Genomic DNA, 16,881 nt, shown 5'->3' on the forward strand with positions numbered 1-16,881 from the left:
TTCCAATTATTCTATCTTGAAATAGTTTTATCATTCAGCTGAAAATGACTGATTATTTCTTTTTCACCATTCTTTAATTTCTTTGGCTTAATTTTATTCTGTCTGAATGAGAAATATCAACCTCTTGATGTCATTTCCAACAGAATATTCTTCTTGGAGGAATTTCCTATCAATGAAAAGAAAAATAACAATTTATTTAGATGTTTTCGTTTGACATATTTAAAAATTGAAATTGAAAAAGAAAATGACAACATTAACACAAACTTAAAATGTTCTTAGAGAGGTGTCTATTCGTTTGAGAAGTGTATTTGATTTTCGTCAATAATTCCATCACTTCAAACTGACCTTGTTTCAAAAACTTCATTTTGAAGTATCTTTATAGTTATTTTTTCCTCATTTCTCTCTTCATTTTCTATCATTTTTTCATTCTTTATTTCTAAATCTTCATTATTTCTTCCAAACTGTTTTGTCAAGTTTATTGCATTTGTCTTCACTTTTTCCATTTTCTTTCATCGCCCATGCTTCATCTTCAAAGCGTTCAATTTTTTCAAAAAAAATATTTACAATCATCAATGGTCTTCCTCCCAGTTCAGCGCAAATCTTTCATTTTTATGCTTTCTTCCAATCCTCCTTCAAGATTCTTTATTTCTGATTGTTTTGAAACAAACTGGAAAACATCTCATTCTGAGCTTTTGTTCTTTTTTCGCAAAATAATCCTTGCTTATCAATGAATCTTTCGGAAAATAAAGATTGGCCAACAGCATTGAATCAAATTCTTCGTCACTTTTCCTGAAAGCCAAATGTCTTTTGATTCTTCTGACAACAACTTCAAGGTTTTTCATCAAAAACGATAGAAAAATAAATATATGAAACAATGAAGAAAATAATTAAAAAACCTTCAATTTTGTTTGAGCAGCGATAGAAACCAATGATCAATTTGTATTTCCATTCTGTTTTTGGATCGCAATCATCTTTTATCATTACATTCCACTTTTCCAAGCGAATGACGGTTATCTTTGCAAATCACCATTAAAAAGGCACTTGAGTCAGAAAATTAATCCGTTTAATCTTCTTAGTTCTTTGGTCTTTCTCAACAAACGTTTTTTGTTCAAAAAACTCTATTAAGCAGAACTGCTAATATTTCAGATAAAAATTGAGTATTGACTAAAAAACAAAAAAATAATATTAAATTCAAATAGAATAAAGACTTTTTTGTCTTTCATGCCTTCAAAATCATCTATTTCCTGCAAAGAAAAAATATCCGGTAAAGACAAAAAATTACTCTTTGGCATTCGAAGAAGATCATAAAAAATCAAATTCTTTCGCTTTGTTGTTGCATTTGAACGTTCAATTGAGTCATAAGACCGGAAAAAACAGAAAATACAAAATGCAGGAATAGAAGTTTTATTATGGTCCAGAATGGTTTTTTTATTTGTTGAAAATTTCAGAGAAACATCAATGTCAAAATAAAAAATGCTAATTTGTATTTCGAAAACAAAATCAATCTTTTTCAAATTATTGAATTTTCCTTTTTTTAATTGTTTTTTAAAGACAATCACTTTGTTTCTTTTCAAATTGGTGTGAAGGGAAAAAAAATTAAAAATAATTTCAAAAATAGTTCAATTTCAAAAAAGGGTTAACTCCACTTCGAAGCCACTCAAATCTTTTCATCTTCCTTTCCAAAAATTCACATGAAAAACATCTGCACCTGATCACAATTAATCTCAAACTCCTTTGCAAAGAAAAGATAGAAATTCCTGAAAGTAAAAGATGATGTTTTCATTTCCCTCGTCTTTCATCTTTTCAAACACTATCCTCTTCAGCTCTTTTTTTTTCTCTTCTTCCAATTCATCCTCCTCTTCTTCTTTCAACTTCCTTGAAGTTTTCATAAAGAACAGAAAGAAGTCAAGTGTCATCTTGTTATCCAATGTTGACTGTTGAATCTCCTCCAAAACGAGATCAATCGCTCCATCTTTCAACAAGCTATCAACTGACATATCTTTGCTATCACCAGACATTTCAAATAAAGAAACACATTGATCGCAAAGTTCTCTGTTATTATCCTTTGCTGCTCGAAATGCTTTCACAATGCTGCAGATTCGCTCAACAATTTCTTCACTCTGCAATTTGTATCTGACAAAGAAATACACTTATGTTTGAAGCAATCGCTTGAAGATTGTTACTTTATCCGTTTCTTTTTTTCTTCTTTCGATTCTTCAATTTTCTTCTCATTTTCATCAACAATCATCTCCTCCACTCATTTTGCTCAATGATGATTCACAAAATAGGAAACAATAATAATAATAAATATTTCATTTCTTTTTTCAATATCCAAAATGTTTCAGCACAAGAATCACAATTTCCAACTCAGTCATTTTATCAAATGCATCGAACAATTCTCAAACGAAAATGAACATTTATCAATCATCATATATTTAATTAATTTCAATATTTTTCTGTTTCAGACAATCGCCATCGCAATCTTCCAGTTTCTAAAAAAGTCCTTCAAATAATAAAGGAAAACAATTCAACCAACAATAATTAGAATACAACAACAACTGTGCGCCAGTGCATTTGCAAAGAGTGCTCATCTCCTGCACTTTTTGACAGAAGCATGACATTCGTCTAAAATTGTTGTATTCATCAATCCACATGAAAAAATAGCATATTCAAATAAATTTGAAGCAACCTAAAAAATATCGGCTTTCACGCTATCATTTTTGAAAAGGGGGTTTTGTTTTGATGCAGATAAGTATAATCATGCTTTATCATTTATGACTTGTGGTAATGGATGTTCTGATCGAATTGTTTTGTTTGAAGTGAAATGAAAACTTGCAAGATGAGAGATCGATGAATGAACATTTTCTGCAATATAGGGGATATTGTTTTGTGTGGTTGAGCGAGCAATGACAACGAGGCATTGATGATGGAATTGGGTGAGATGATTTTTTTGTGAAAAGCATCTTTAAAGGGAATACATCAATATCTGAATTTTGAAAGAAAATGTATTTATGTTTGTATTTTTTTTGTTGTTTTTGTTCATTTAAAAGATGATTCCATCTGTGGCCTTCTCAGAGTGCAAAAATCTGATTAATTATTTGAATGTCCATTCATTTGATTTTCCGAGGAGAATATCAGAGAGATCTATGCCGAGATGCAATCAGCAGATGAGAATTACATATTTTATTATTCAGAAAAAAGAGGGGACGAAAATAAATTCGATTGAAAAGCATTTGGATGAGAGGGAAAAAAGAATATCAACAATTGAACAGAACTTGGAAAGAAAAAATGCTGAGATATTTTTTTCCGGAAAAAAGTGGATGACAACATCAAAAGCTGGACATTTTTGAAGGAAAAAAGGATGATAAAGAAAAGAGCACAGGAAAACAATGGAACAGGAGATTGATAGCATCAGTGATTGAACAATCCTCTGCGTTTGCGAAAAAGATGGCAGGTGTGTTCTCTTGAGGAATTTTTGAAATCAGTACAAAACTAATTTCTTTTTTCATATCATGCTTCTCATTCCAATCAACAGCATTTTTTATGTTGAGCGTCGTTCCCAGGGACAATACATTTCAAGCAACTTTTTTGAAGACTACACATTTTCTTCTCCTCTCCTTCGGTCTCTTCATTGATGATATTTTTTTAATTTGGCTGACGGAAAGAACATCTTTTTCATATTTGAGAACTTATTGTTTGAGGATCCATCAAATTCTCATGATGCAACATGGAGTGGATCTACCATCTGTTGTTGCTGTTGGCCACAATGAAATTCGAATCTGCACAATATGTTGAAATTCTATTCTGATGAGTCTTGTTCACATTTGTTGCTCAACTGGAACAAAAAGCATCATCGAACTCTTTTCATCAATGTCTGTTTCTGATTCATCTCCTCCTTCTTCTTTTTATTTTCATTTTCATTTTTATTTTTTACTCAAACATCCCTTCAAATCATATTTGTAAACTTTTGAACGAGGCAATGATTGAGGACTTTGCATATCTTCTTCTTCCTCGTTCAATCGATGTCAAACTTATTTGTCGCCATTTCATCATCTGTAATCTCCATTAACTTCTCATGTTGTTCAAAATTAAAAGAATAATGAAAAAGAGTGTGTGTTAGTGTGTGAGGAAAGATACTTCACAAATCAAAAAATAAATAAATATGCTGTCATTTTATCTTTCTTTTTTTGTTGCAATATTATGTTTCACAGAGGATTGCAAAAAATAGCCTTGAAAAATATAGTTTCAAATGCATTAAAAATTGTGACTTGATGAAAAAGAATGAACACGTATCTGAGTACAAAGCATGATGCACCACATTCCCTCAAGCAACAATGAAATAGACCTCGAAATTGAAAGACAAATTGCAATAATATCTTCCGTTCAAAAAATCGATTGTTTTCCAGAAACTTCCAACGACATCTTCATACCCTTTTTCTTCCATCTTTTCAATAATCTCCATTTTTGTTATCTTTCTTTTGATTTCATCTTTTTCGTAATCTGTTTTGCTGTTCAATCTTCTCGCAATTGAAATAAAATATCTCAAACAATTCCATGCAATTTTGTCATTCGATGTTGATTGCAGAAACTCCTCCAAAATGAAGTCAATAGCCCCTCCTCTCAGCAATGAGCAAACACTCACAGTTCGCAGAGGAGCCATCATTTGAAAAAGTACTATGCATTTCCAGTGAAGATCTCTTTCATTTCCTCTTGTGGCTTTGCACAGATTGACAAGACAACGAATCAATCCTTCATTTTTGTCATTCAACTGTTGGATGAACCAAAAATAGGAGCTCAGTGTTTGAATCCATTTTGTTATAATCTGCACTTCTTTTATTTCCTTCAATTTGAAGTTCATTTTCTTCCAATCCACACTTCTTGTCAGTTCTTCCAATTCTCTTTTCGCCTCTCTCGCAAAATGCAGCTCGTTCACAACCACTCCTTCCAAACATTTATTGGTGGACAATTGGTTTATCATTAATTGCCAGACAGACTGATACGCAAGTTGTGTCAGATTGAAATGTTTTTGATGATATTCGATAATTTCTTTGATTATTTCCATGACTAATTCTTGTTTCATTCCCTTCCAAAAAAATAACGAATATATCAATAAATGAAGCAAAAATAAAATCATTAAATAACATTTCGAATTATTCAAACTTCCCAATGTTCAATGTTGTTCAATGCAAGCAAAGACATTTCCACTTCGTTTCGTGCCTCTCTGTTTTCATCTTTGTTTGTAGCCACTTTCAGAAGGCAAGACACACACACAGGAAGCAATTTCGACGAATCTCCGCTTTTCAGAAAAAGACAGCATTCGCAAAGATCAATCAAGATCTTATCATTCTTTTTTTCATTTTTCTTCTCTTCCTCAATAATCATCCAAACAATTCTGTTGCCCAACGAGGATTGATCAAATTCGAAAACTGATATGTTTTTAAGCACTTTATAATATCCCATGTTCTTCAAAAATGTTATAGCGTTTTCTGCAGACAGTTTCTTTTCTTCAGTCATTTGTACTATTTCATTGAACAGCTCTTTTGATAAAGTTGATTCAAATTCTTTTTCATCCATTTCCCCCACAAAATCGTTCATTTTCACGATTTTTTCTTTCAATTCATCTTTTGTGCAATGATCCAGTTCACGGAGCAATTCTTTTAGAATTGCAAATAATAATTGTTGAGCATTCTTTGAAGCAATCAAAATATCTCAAACTATTTATTTTTTCCTTTGAAGACATCTCTCGATTTCCACAGGCAGGTTTATCACTATCATTCGCTTTCATAATACTTATATTTGATAAAACAATATTTATTCAAAATTGTTATTCGCCTGACAAAATAAAAGATATCAAAAACATCGTTGGTTCAAAGCATTATTAAAATATTTCTATTCAAACTCACGTTGTTTTTGCTTTTGGAAAAGGTGTGCAAAAGAAATTTTAATGAATCGATTTCTCCTGTTTAATTAAAGATCACATATAAAATTAATATTTCGAATTTTTCTTGAATTTTTATTTTATCACGGAATATTAATGTTATTTAATAGAGAAATGTTGCTCACTTCTTTTTAATAGATTGCAGTAGGCCTTTGCGACGAGAACAAATTTTTTGATGCATGTCGGTCGTAAAGCAAAACCGATGTCTAGGAGGTTTTTTTTTTTTTTTTTTTTTTGCAAGTATATGAAAGACTTATAATGACAAAATTGCAGTTAAGTTTGGAACAAATCTTTGTTTTTGTCATCATTGAAAAAATTATTCTTAAAATTATTTATCTTTGAACGCGCAATTTTTTGATTTTTTAGAAAAAATAATAATTATCATCATAACCTGAATATTTGAAAATGAAAACGCATCACATTGTCAAACAATGCTTTATTCAATAGTGAAAAGTTGTTTATGTTGGAAAATATTTTGATGAACAAAATATGACAATAAAAGAAATCAGAAAATGGATTGATTGATTTATTCATTTGTGAAATTATTTTGAATAAATCTCATCAAATTGACACAAATAACTTTTTTTGATTGAATTATGTATGGTTTAACAATGTGGGATGAATCCATTTGGGAATTGCTCGTTTTTTTAAGGTTGATGATTTTTTTTTTTTTTTGATAAATCAGAGAATTCAATGTTTATTCACACATATTAAAAATAAGGGTTCGATTTTTTATTATTTTCACAAATATGGGCAATTCTTTTTGAAAAGTTACAAATGTTAAATTTTCAAATAAATAAAAAATTTCACATATGGCTCAAAATTTTGTTGACATACACCAAACTAAACATGTGTGACTTTGTGACTATTGACAGACAAAATTGGTATCCTGACGGACCGAGAGATTATTTTCACGTCAGAACCTCGATTATAAGAACAAATAATTGCATTTGCAAATATTGTTAAAGATGAATTCAAATAAGTTAAGAATGAAAATACATTTCTCAAAAAGGATATTGACAAAAAATCATATTTGCTATATATTGATCATCGGACTGTCAATGAAGTCAGTGAAGTCAGTGACTGTCAATGGAGTCAGTATTCTTCAGAGAAGAAATTTTTTATTAATTTATGAAACAAAGAAAAGTTAGAAGAATAAAATAAAATGAATGTTTTAATATAATTTGATATACATAATGAAAATTACAAAAATCAGAGAAAATTATATATTTCAAATATCAATACTGACGTGGATTTTTAATTACTGACGGACGTGACAAAAATTTATCAATCTGTAACACATGTTTACACCAAACTTCACTAATATGGAATCTATTTAAGGATAATGCAATTTCATGCATTCAAGTGAAGTTTCATGAGAGAAAACAGAAATTTTATCAAAATGGGGGAAATTTTGGACTTTCAAGCTTTTTGTGCACAAAGCATGAAAAAATTGTTTCACTTATAACATTTAAAAACTTAATCAGGTGGAAAAAACAATTTGATTTTCATTACTGAAAACAAATATCATTGATATAAAAACATTATGTTTTGCGACATCAAACGTATTTCGAAAAATAAACCCATTTTTTTCAAATTTTCTGATCACAAAAAATTCATATAAGTTGCATAATTTTTCAATGAAAATGCTTGAACTCAGATATTTTGTCCCAAATATGAAATTTTTATTTTGTTCGAAAATTAATCAAAATGAACCTTTCAAAAAAATCTGGTCAATAATGAAAAATTACATCGTTTGTTGTTGAAATTTGAAAAAAGAAGAAGTTTTTAATTATTTATTGATATTTATTATATGAAAAAAATTAAAGTTAAATCTGGGCAGCAAAAAAACCTGAATAAGCAACAATAATCAGGAAAACCCGAGCAACCAAAAAAAATGGTGAAAGAAAAATTAGTTTTCTTCATTGCTTTTTTTATTGTCGATGATTTCATCAGTTGATATTTTTCGTTGTTTCGAATGTTCGTTGCACATGTTCTCTATAAGCGAGGCTCTTCGAATTCTTTTTGTTTTTTCTCTGAAAAAAGCATTCGATTCTGACTTTTTATCTTTTTGCTTTTCAATATCAAATTGATAAAAAGAAATACATTGCTTCTCAAATAATCCATCATCTTCACATAAATCATATGCCTGAAAACTTAGATTTGTAAGCCAAACTGCCATTTTTTTATCTAACTTTACATCATCCAAGCCGTTTCTGTTCCTGTTTGCACATTCCTTCTACTGCTTTTTCATTCTCCGAAAAATAATTCAACAGGAATCCGTTTCTTTGCTAATCTTTCAATAAATGTTATTTCTTCTGTCGTTTAGTATTTTTAATTGGTGTTATGACTTCTATTCCTTCAACAGCACCTTTGAATTTTCTGTCTGCAATGACTTTCCAATGTTTAATTCCTTCATCCAATCCATATTTTTCTCTTTCGTATTCTGATATTTGCAAATATTCTTTCAACGGGTGTAAGTTTCGTTTGAACAATGAGAAATCATTGATGTGACCCTCTTCAACTTCTGAAGCAAACAATGCTTCAAAAGGATAGCAAGCAACAACTGCAACCTGGATTTTCAATTCATAAACTTTATAATGCCCATCCCAGAGCAACTTTTGACTTTCAAAACTGCTAGCTGGCTTACCTGTTCTTATTGACGTTGCATCTACTAGCAGTGCAACCGTTTTAAAAGATTTGTCTGTATCAGTGTATTTAGGTCTTCTTTTCTCCTTGTTCATTTTTTTCAAAACTTTAAACAGGAGTGGATGTATTTGAATTATTGCATCAGAAATAATGTGGCTCCTTCTGTTTAACCAAATCCCAATTCTTGTTTGTGTTGTTCCAGAAAACTGCCATTCGAGGAAATAAAGCATTTTGTCAGCAAGTGATAAAGAACCTTTTGGTCTTTTTTTCGGAGTCTGGCTTGTTTTGATTTCTAGTTCGCCAATGATGCTTAATATTTGTTTTTCGGTTAGTTTATATCTATCAAATGATTTTTGTTTTCTTTTGAAATCAAATAGTTGAATCTCTGGCTCAGGATCTGATAACTTCCTAATTTCAGTGTTCATAATTTTCTTTTCAACGCTATCTTTACATGAATCAGCTTTTCGAAGGGCCAAATCAAACATGTCGTTTGTTTCTTTTCTGTAAACATCATATTAAAAAAAAAAAAAAAAAAAAAAAAAAAAAAAAAAAAAAAAAAAAAAAAAAAAAAAAAAAAAAAAAATTGTGATCAGATAATTTTTCACAATATTCAAAATAGAACTTTTCCATTTTATTTTTTGCTGGTAAACAAGACAGTATTCAGGGATGTTCCCGAACTTCAATTGTTCCAAGCACATTTGAATTCTGAGAAGCACGCACGGAAGTTGAAGGCTGGTGTGAGAGTGCTTGAGAAGAGAAGTCAATATCAAACTGAGATGGAAATTGAATATTGCTTTGAACGGAGTTCATATGTGAACTTTGTTCAGAGCAAAATCATTAAATAAAAAACAAAAAACAAATTATTTTTTTATTGCCACAAAGATAACGAACAAAGCAAACTGCAGACAAAATATTTGGATCAATAATTGGAAGCAAACTCATTTCCGGTTATTTTATCAATATCAAAACAAACTTACAAAAGAAAAGCCCTTTTTACGTATGGTTATGTTTTCTATTTAGACATATTGGCTTGGTGCGAAAAAATGGGTCTTTTTCGAAAAACATATGACTTTTGGGTTTCAATTCGTTCTTATTTGAAATAACATTTGTGACGCTCAAAGGGTTTCTCTTTTCGAAAAACAGGCATAATGGTATTATATTGAAGTGCTCAAAACTTTCTTTTTTCTGTTGCAATATGAATATGAGTGAGTTCTGACATTCTTCATGCTATAAAAACTGCTAGAAAATGACGATAATATTTCCCATTTGTGAAAAATTTTTGGGTGAAATTTTCATATTTTTTGGTTTGATCAAATCAAATATCATAAAAAACATAGGATCCAGAAGATGAAAATGATCAATATTTAAAAATTTTGAAAACATTCACCAGAGAAAAATAAGGACTGAGTTTGGTGTTGGTGATTTGGACGATTTTAAAGAAATAATTGAGAACGATGTGAAATCGAAAATGATGAAACAAATATTATTATCTCGATAAAATTTCTTAATAAAAAGGGATAAACAATAAAAGAGAACTAATTTTTGATGCTTTGAAACGATTAAAAATTGAAGTTTAGATAAATATATCATTTTATTCAAAAAAACCATGTCCCACAATTGAATTATTCAATGGATTTTCATTTTTCTATTTTGTTAATGTCACCAATTTCCTATTCGTTTAATATGAGAATTATGAAATGACATGTATATTCAATTCGATAAATAACATTCATAATGAAAATTTTTAACTTCGATATAATCCCATCTTGCCGAAAAATATCTTAAATTTTCATCACTATCTGACATTCAGCCAATACTCATTTTTCACAAAATATTTTTTTTTCGAAAAATACTCGGTATAATTAATTTTGAATAAGAGATTTTCCAATTTCGAATTATGTATTTACGAAATCAAAATATTTAATCGTGAAACTTCTGTTCAAAAAGGATGACACACAAAAATACAAATATTTTCACACTGTGGAATTGATTCAATTGCAAGATTAATCACTTTTGATTGAAGATTACCAATGAATTCTTTTCATCAATTATCAAAAAAAAATTTTTTAAACGATGAAAGAAAAACATTTTTTTTTAAATTTTTACTAATTTTTTCGTTAAAAATTTCTGTTTTATTTTTTGTACTTATAAAATGCCTATTAACATAAATTTTTATTAAAAAATTTCTATCAACTTTCTAAAAAAATTGAAAATAATTCACCAGTAAATAAAATTTATGTAGAAATTTAATAACATTTCAACAAATTTAAATAAAATATAAAAACCCATAACCGAAAACCATCAATGCTTCTTTTCCATTAACATCTCGCTAAATCATAATTGTGTATCTCATTCCATCTTCTCCATCTAAAACACCTTCAATAGCGAGCTTGATCCTATCAACAGTAAACGGAGATATCTGATAGCGCAGCAATGACAATCCTCTGTCACGCCGAGCAGCATTCACTGCATGCCTTAAAGCCATCAAAACAGACACTCCCAGCAATACAGGGGACTCAGCTGTTGTCTTCGAAGCACCAACGTTCTCATCGCAGCGGAAGCCATGTGCCAGCGTTGTGTGAAGCTCTAATGGAACATCGCGAGCAAGAGGCACTGCGTATGTGTGCATGTCACTCAGCATAGCTCCAGTCGCGATGTCATACTCAATTTCTTCACCCGTAACCCATCCAACACCTTGTATGAACCCTCCTTCCACCTGGCCAGCATCTAAAATAGGATTCAGCGAACGACCAGCATCTTCAATAAGATCTGAACGCAGGATTGTATATTCGCCAGTCGTGCAATCTACTTCCACCTCACTCACCGAAACACCAAATGCATAATAAAAAGCAGTAAACCCTGTTTTTGTCTTCCATTGCCAGTTGATCGTAGGAAGGATGAAGTGTGCCTGCCCAGACATCGCATACCGACTGAAATAAGCTGTTGTGCAGATCTCTGGCCATGTTTTGTCCTTCATCTTTTCTCTCAGAGGAGCAAGCGATGCGTTGATTTGCTCACATGCCTTTTTCAATGCTCCTCCGTTCAGATCCAATCCAGTCGAAGCGGCTGTTGGTTGTGTGTTTGTGCATGTTTCTGTGGATGTGTGGAGCACATGGATGAATGAAATATCAATGCCAAGTGTTTCAGCAGCAACTTGTGCAATTTTGGTGTTCAGTCCTTGTCCCATTTCAATTCCAGAGTGTGCCACTTCCACAGACCCATCGGGAAGAACATGAACAAGCGCTTCAGCCTGGTTCATAAAGTCATCTTCGAAGCAAGCTCCGTTTTTCATTGGCGTAATAGCTATTCCTCTCTTTGTGTTCGTGTGTGTTGCATTGAATTCCTCAACAGCCTTCAGTCTGTTTTCGTAGTCTGAAGTCTTCATCAACTCGTCCCACATAATTCGGATGAACTTCTCTCCTTTGTTTTGCGAAATGAGTGATCCTGTCACAAGTGGATCACCAACCTTGTTCAGGTTGATGTCTCTAATTTGTGATTGAGGTATTCCCAGAACATCAGCCACATGTTCCATTATCATTTCAATAAAGAGGCACGATTGTGGAGCACCAAATCCTCTGAAGGCAGTGTTCGGGTTGTGATTTGTCTTGGCAGCTCTTGCAATCACCCTGATGTTTGGTATTGTGTATGTTCCTTGAAGTTGGAATGCACATTTGAACAGCACAGGACCTGTAACATCATGAGCATATCCACCCTGCGCAATCACTTCAGCATCAAGTGCTTTGAGAAGTCCGGTCTTCTTCGACGCCACAACTGTATATCTGCACCACATCGGATGCCGCCCTCCGTGCACAGCCATATCCATCGACCGCTTCATCACTAGACGGACTGCGCGGCCTGTTTTTTTGGCGGCCACAGCCGCAGCTGTTGCCAAGATACATGGACGATCCTGCTTCCCTCCAAACCCTCCGCCAAGGCGCATAGCTTTGCACATAACTTTGGCGCGAGGGATGCCCAACGCACCAGCCACATCAAACTGAACTTTTGACGGATTCTGAGTGGAGGAATAAACATCGACCATTCCATCGTGCGGAATAACTACACAGTTCTGGGTCTCTCCATAATAATGGTCTTGTCCTCCAGCTTTAGCTTCTCCTTCAATAACAACCCACTCGTCGTTTTCCATTGGCTCTGGAACACCTTTTTTCATTTTTTCTGCAAGCTTCTCCTGCGCCTTGCGTGTTTCTTTGATGACTTTCAGCGGCTCTCCAAGAACAATGTCACTTCCTTCATACATCGAGAGGAATGATTTCTTCTCAACCGCCTCTTCCAACGTTAGTATTGCAGGCAGTTCGTCGTACTCTACTTTGACAAGCGTAGCTGCATATTCTGCGATCTGTGGTGTGTCAGCGAGAATAAGGCCAATTGGCTGGTGCATACATTCCACAACCTCGTCAGCAAAGATTGTCGTATCCATCACGATTCCTGTGTGCTTGTTAACTCCTGGAATGTCCTTTGCCGTTACAATATCTACCACACCAGGAAGTTTAAGTGCTTCAGTCCCATCTATCCTTATTATTTTTCCATGAGCAACAGTTGAGAGAATAAATTCAGCGTACAGTCCACGGGGTGGCAGAGGCACATCAACGGTGTATTGTGTCATCCCTGTTGCGTGTGACTGAAGATGCATGTTGGACATTGGCTTTCCAATTAAAGTATCAACTTTCTCGTAGTCAAACGAATACTTCTGTAAATTGTGTGTGAAACGTGTTTGCTCAGGCTCCAGCTCCAGCGGCTTTTCGCTGGATGTTTCAGAGTACATCCTTGAAATAGGATCATAAGCATCGAGCGGATAATCTGACGAGAGATCTAATGGCTCTGGGACGATGGTATTGATCTTTGTTTCAAGATGCTGCGAGAGGTTGTACGCAAAGCGGGTAAGAGCGTCTGGTGCAGCAACAGTGATGTACCTCTTTGCCAGCCACGTGGAAGGCAAAGGAGGGCACGACGAAGGCAGACGGCTGCACACTTCAGAGTACACTGTGTCTGTCGAATCGTCAGAGGAAATTCCAGTCAGAAGGATCTCTTCGACTTCACGACGCATCACCTGCTTTGCATCGATTATCGTCTCAGATGACAGAACAGGTGAACGCGTCAAAATAAACTCTGCAGTTGATGGAAGCTTGTGCACAATGCAAAAAGGCCGTTTCGAGTTCTTCATTGCCTTAAGAGCAGCGTGTGTGCTTTCTGTTGGTGAAGAAGCAGACGCTGATGCAGAAGAAAAAGGAGAAGAAGAAGAGGGCGAAGCTGGTTCCTCATCATCGTCTTCAACATTTTCATCAATAACCACAATTGGAGGAGGGTATTCTTCATTCTTTTCCTTTGGCTTGAGAGCTGACGGGAACGACTCAGTTGTTTCTCGATCGCCGTTTCCTCTTCCGTCAGCCAGCGCCAACGACACTTCTTTGAATTTCCAGACAGACGCTGCAGATTCGTCGGCCTTCTCCTTTTTGATGCGCTGCAGTGTAGCAGTCATCACAACCATCATCAATGCCGGGAAGTTGTCTTTCCTGCGCGACACAAGCACACAATCAGCAAACTGCTTGACTTCCTCGCTTTCTTCGCAGTACAGCGGTAGCGAAATTCCAGTGATAAGTTGGCACCCGACTTCGTCGCATGCGATCACGCAACAGCTGGTGGTGTCGTAGGCGAACACTGGGCGGGCATGCAAAGAAGCCGGATGCGTCGCTGCTGCCTTCTGTGCCTCTCTCTCACATCTGGCACACTTATCTCGAAGCGGGATGCGATGACTGACTTGTCCAGATGCACTTTCCAAATGCAGAACAGCCCCAAGAGACACAAGAAGAGCACTGAATTCACTAACAGACATCATTTCACCAGCGACTGTTGAAACACTTCGTATCTGCTTCGATCTTAAACGAGGAAGAATTTTTGAGATTACGCGAAATGTTGAGTGATTATTTGCTAAAACAACAACAATAATAAAGAGAATAATCAAAAAGAGAAGATGAATAAATAAATATTATTTCAGTGAAATTGTTTGAAAAAGTGATTTTTCATACGCGCTTCAGTAAGGCGACTTCGCGTATATTCTAAAAGCGCCTGCACAGAAACTCCTGCTCCTATATGTAGCATGCCGTCTTTTTCCTCAAGTTCTTGAATTTCAGTAATTGATTTTGTGCTGATAATTGTTCGCTTAGTGAGATGATCGCGGAATATTTGATTGGAATTTGTTGCTCCTCCAAGAATTGATGCTTCAGGATGCAACTTCCACAATGAACGAAATTCATCAAGTGATTTAGGCTTAAAAAAGTTCCACAAATTCCCATTCACGTGAAGTGATTGTTTGTTTGCTTCAATGAGTTCAGAAGGAAACTTAGGAATCTCGAGTTGAGGTGGCTTTGATCCTTCTTCAATTAAAAATTCTTTCAAGCTTTGAAAAATCGGACGATACCCCGTACAACGACACGTATGCCCGCTAAGGGTTTCTTCGATATCTCCGACCGTTGGTGGTCGAAGACCCTCTAATTGATGTTTCTCAAAAAGTGCAGTGGTTGACATAATGGTCCCAGGCAGACAAAATCCACATTGTGCACCATCATGCTTTATAAATGATTCCTGAATTGGTGTTAATTTTTGCTTCAACGCAGTGTTCTTGCCTTCAATAGTGTAAATTGCGCATCCATTACAATAAATCAAGGGTAGTTGGCAAGATTTAACAGCGGTAATATACGGCTTATTTATTTTCTCATCGAAGTACATCATTAAAATTGTGCATGCACCACATACACCACTCCCACAGCTTTCTTTTGTACCTGTGAGACCAACTTTTGGAGCTCGTAAATATTGAAGAAGCGTCATATTAGGTTCAAATGACTTTAGTTCCACTTTCTCTCCATTTAAATAAAACTTTAAAATCTCTGAGGTCATAATGAATTATGAAGAATTTAAGAAAATGAAAGATAGGGCAAAGGGATAATTGATCAATAAAAACAATTTATTCAATTAACGAACAATTAGCATGTTACAAAACACGGAAAAATTAATAAATCAACAAGTATCAATAATTCCTTCTATATCCGGTACAACTACAAATTTATCTTTAATTTCAGAAATCTTTGTTATTTTTTTATTTGGATGGTCAATTGAAACTATCTGCTGATAGCATGAGCAATCAATTCCCTTATTAACCTAACATTAAAAAAATTTCGCAATTAAAAAATTAAAAAATCTTAAATTTTTAACTTTCACACCAAAAATTTTGTTCCTCCGAAATCCATAAATGCTTTTCCAGATTTTGTAATCTTTAATTTTCCAACTACTCCCGAAGGAATGCCGATAATAGGTGTTGGAGGAAGGGTATCAGGAATCATAATTACTGGTGCTTGAGCTTGTTGTTGTTGTTGTTGTTGTTGTTGTTGCTGTACTTGTGGTGTAAGTGCTCGTTGCGATGGGACAAGTGGAGGAGTGGATGCTAATGGAAAAGTCACAGAAGGAGGTCTTGAAAGCGGGGGGGTTTGCGATGGAATAGGAGTTGAAGGCTTTGGTGTTCCAGAAGTTGCAGGAGGAGGTAATGAAGTGGGTATAGCCGACAATCTCCGTTGGAGAAATGATTCTTTTTGTTCTTTTGATTCAGAGGGATTTAGAAATGGAAGAGTTGCAGGCATTTGAATAAGAAATGGTTGTTCTTCTGGGATTGCTATTGAAATTTCCTAAAGATACAAAATGTAACCTAAATTTCGTGCGAAAAGAAAAAACAAACAGAAGCATCTTTTGCAATCGGGTCTTCAGATGTCAGTGGAAAAGAAAGAGGAAGAGCTTGAATGTTAACTTTTTCTTCTTTTGATTCTGGCATAATCGAGCCTAAAGGATCACCGACAAAAGCAGTTGCATTAGAGGCCATTCTCTTTGATATCCTTGATGTTGCCATGAAGGCTACTTGGGAATCCATCGCTCGCGCAAAAGAACGAGGAGTTTCGCGTTTTGGTCTTGGAGGTCGATAATGACGAGGCTTTTCAGGTCCATGAGCAGATAATAATTGCACAAGAAGTGGCTCCCCTTCACTTTTTACAGGGTTCTACCGTTTATTTTTTGTCAAAACATATGAAAATTATCAAAAATGAAACATTTAATGACAGGGAAAAAATCTTCAATAAACAAGTTCAAAAACAAAATAGTACAGCTTTAACCTTTTTGTTATCAGGGGGTGGTGCAGCAAGTGAGTCAAGGCGTTCTCCTTGCATTGCTTCAAACAAAAAATAAGAAAATTGTGGTTCAGAATGATATTTGAAAAATTCTGAGATACAAAAAAGTTT

At 34.2% G+C, this 16,881-nt stretch overlaps 2 protein-coding genes across 2 annotated transcripts; both read right to left on the reverse strand.

The window, feature by feature from the left end:
- Nucleotides 1-10,733: 10,733 nt before the first annotated feature.
- On the reverse strand, nt 10,734-15,496 carry MONOS_4180 (xanthine dehydrogenase; the record flags this gene model as incomplete). Its single annotated transcript, XM_067874231.1, has 2 exons — nt 10,734-14,530; nt 14,629-15,496. The coding sequence occupies 2 exons, from the start codon at nt 15,494-15,496 to the stop codon at nt 10,917-10,919; spliced, it is 4,482 nt and encodes a 1,493-aa protein (XP_067729909.1). The 3' UTR covers nt 10,734-10,916.
- Nucleotides 15,497-15,616: 120 nt separating this feature from the next.
- Nucleotides 15,617-16,809, reverse strand: MONOS_4181 (putative RNA polymerase III RPC4; the record flags this gene model as incomplete). The annotated part of the gene is made up of 4 exons (XM_067874232.1): nt 15,617-15,757; nt 15,820-16,278; nt 16,329-16,643; nt 16,756-16,809. 4 exons carry the CDS (start codon nt 16,807-16,809, stop codon nt 15,617-15,619), a joined length of 969 nt encoding a protein of 322 aa, XP_067729910.1.
- Nucleotides 16,810-16,881: the final 72 nt, after the last annotated feature.

Source organism: Monocercomonoides exilis, assembly GCF_001643675.1.
Source record: "Monocercomonoides exilis strain PA203 chromosome Unknown scaffold15-1837935, whole genome shotgun sequence".
Lineage (NCBI taxonomy): Eukaryota > Preaxostyla > Oxymonadida > Polymastigidae > Monocercomonoides > Monocercomonoides exilis.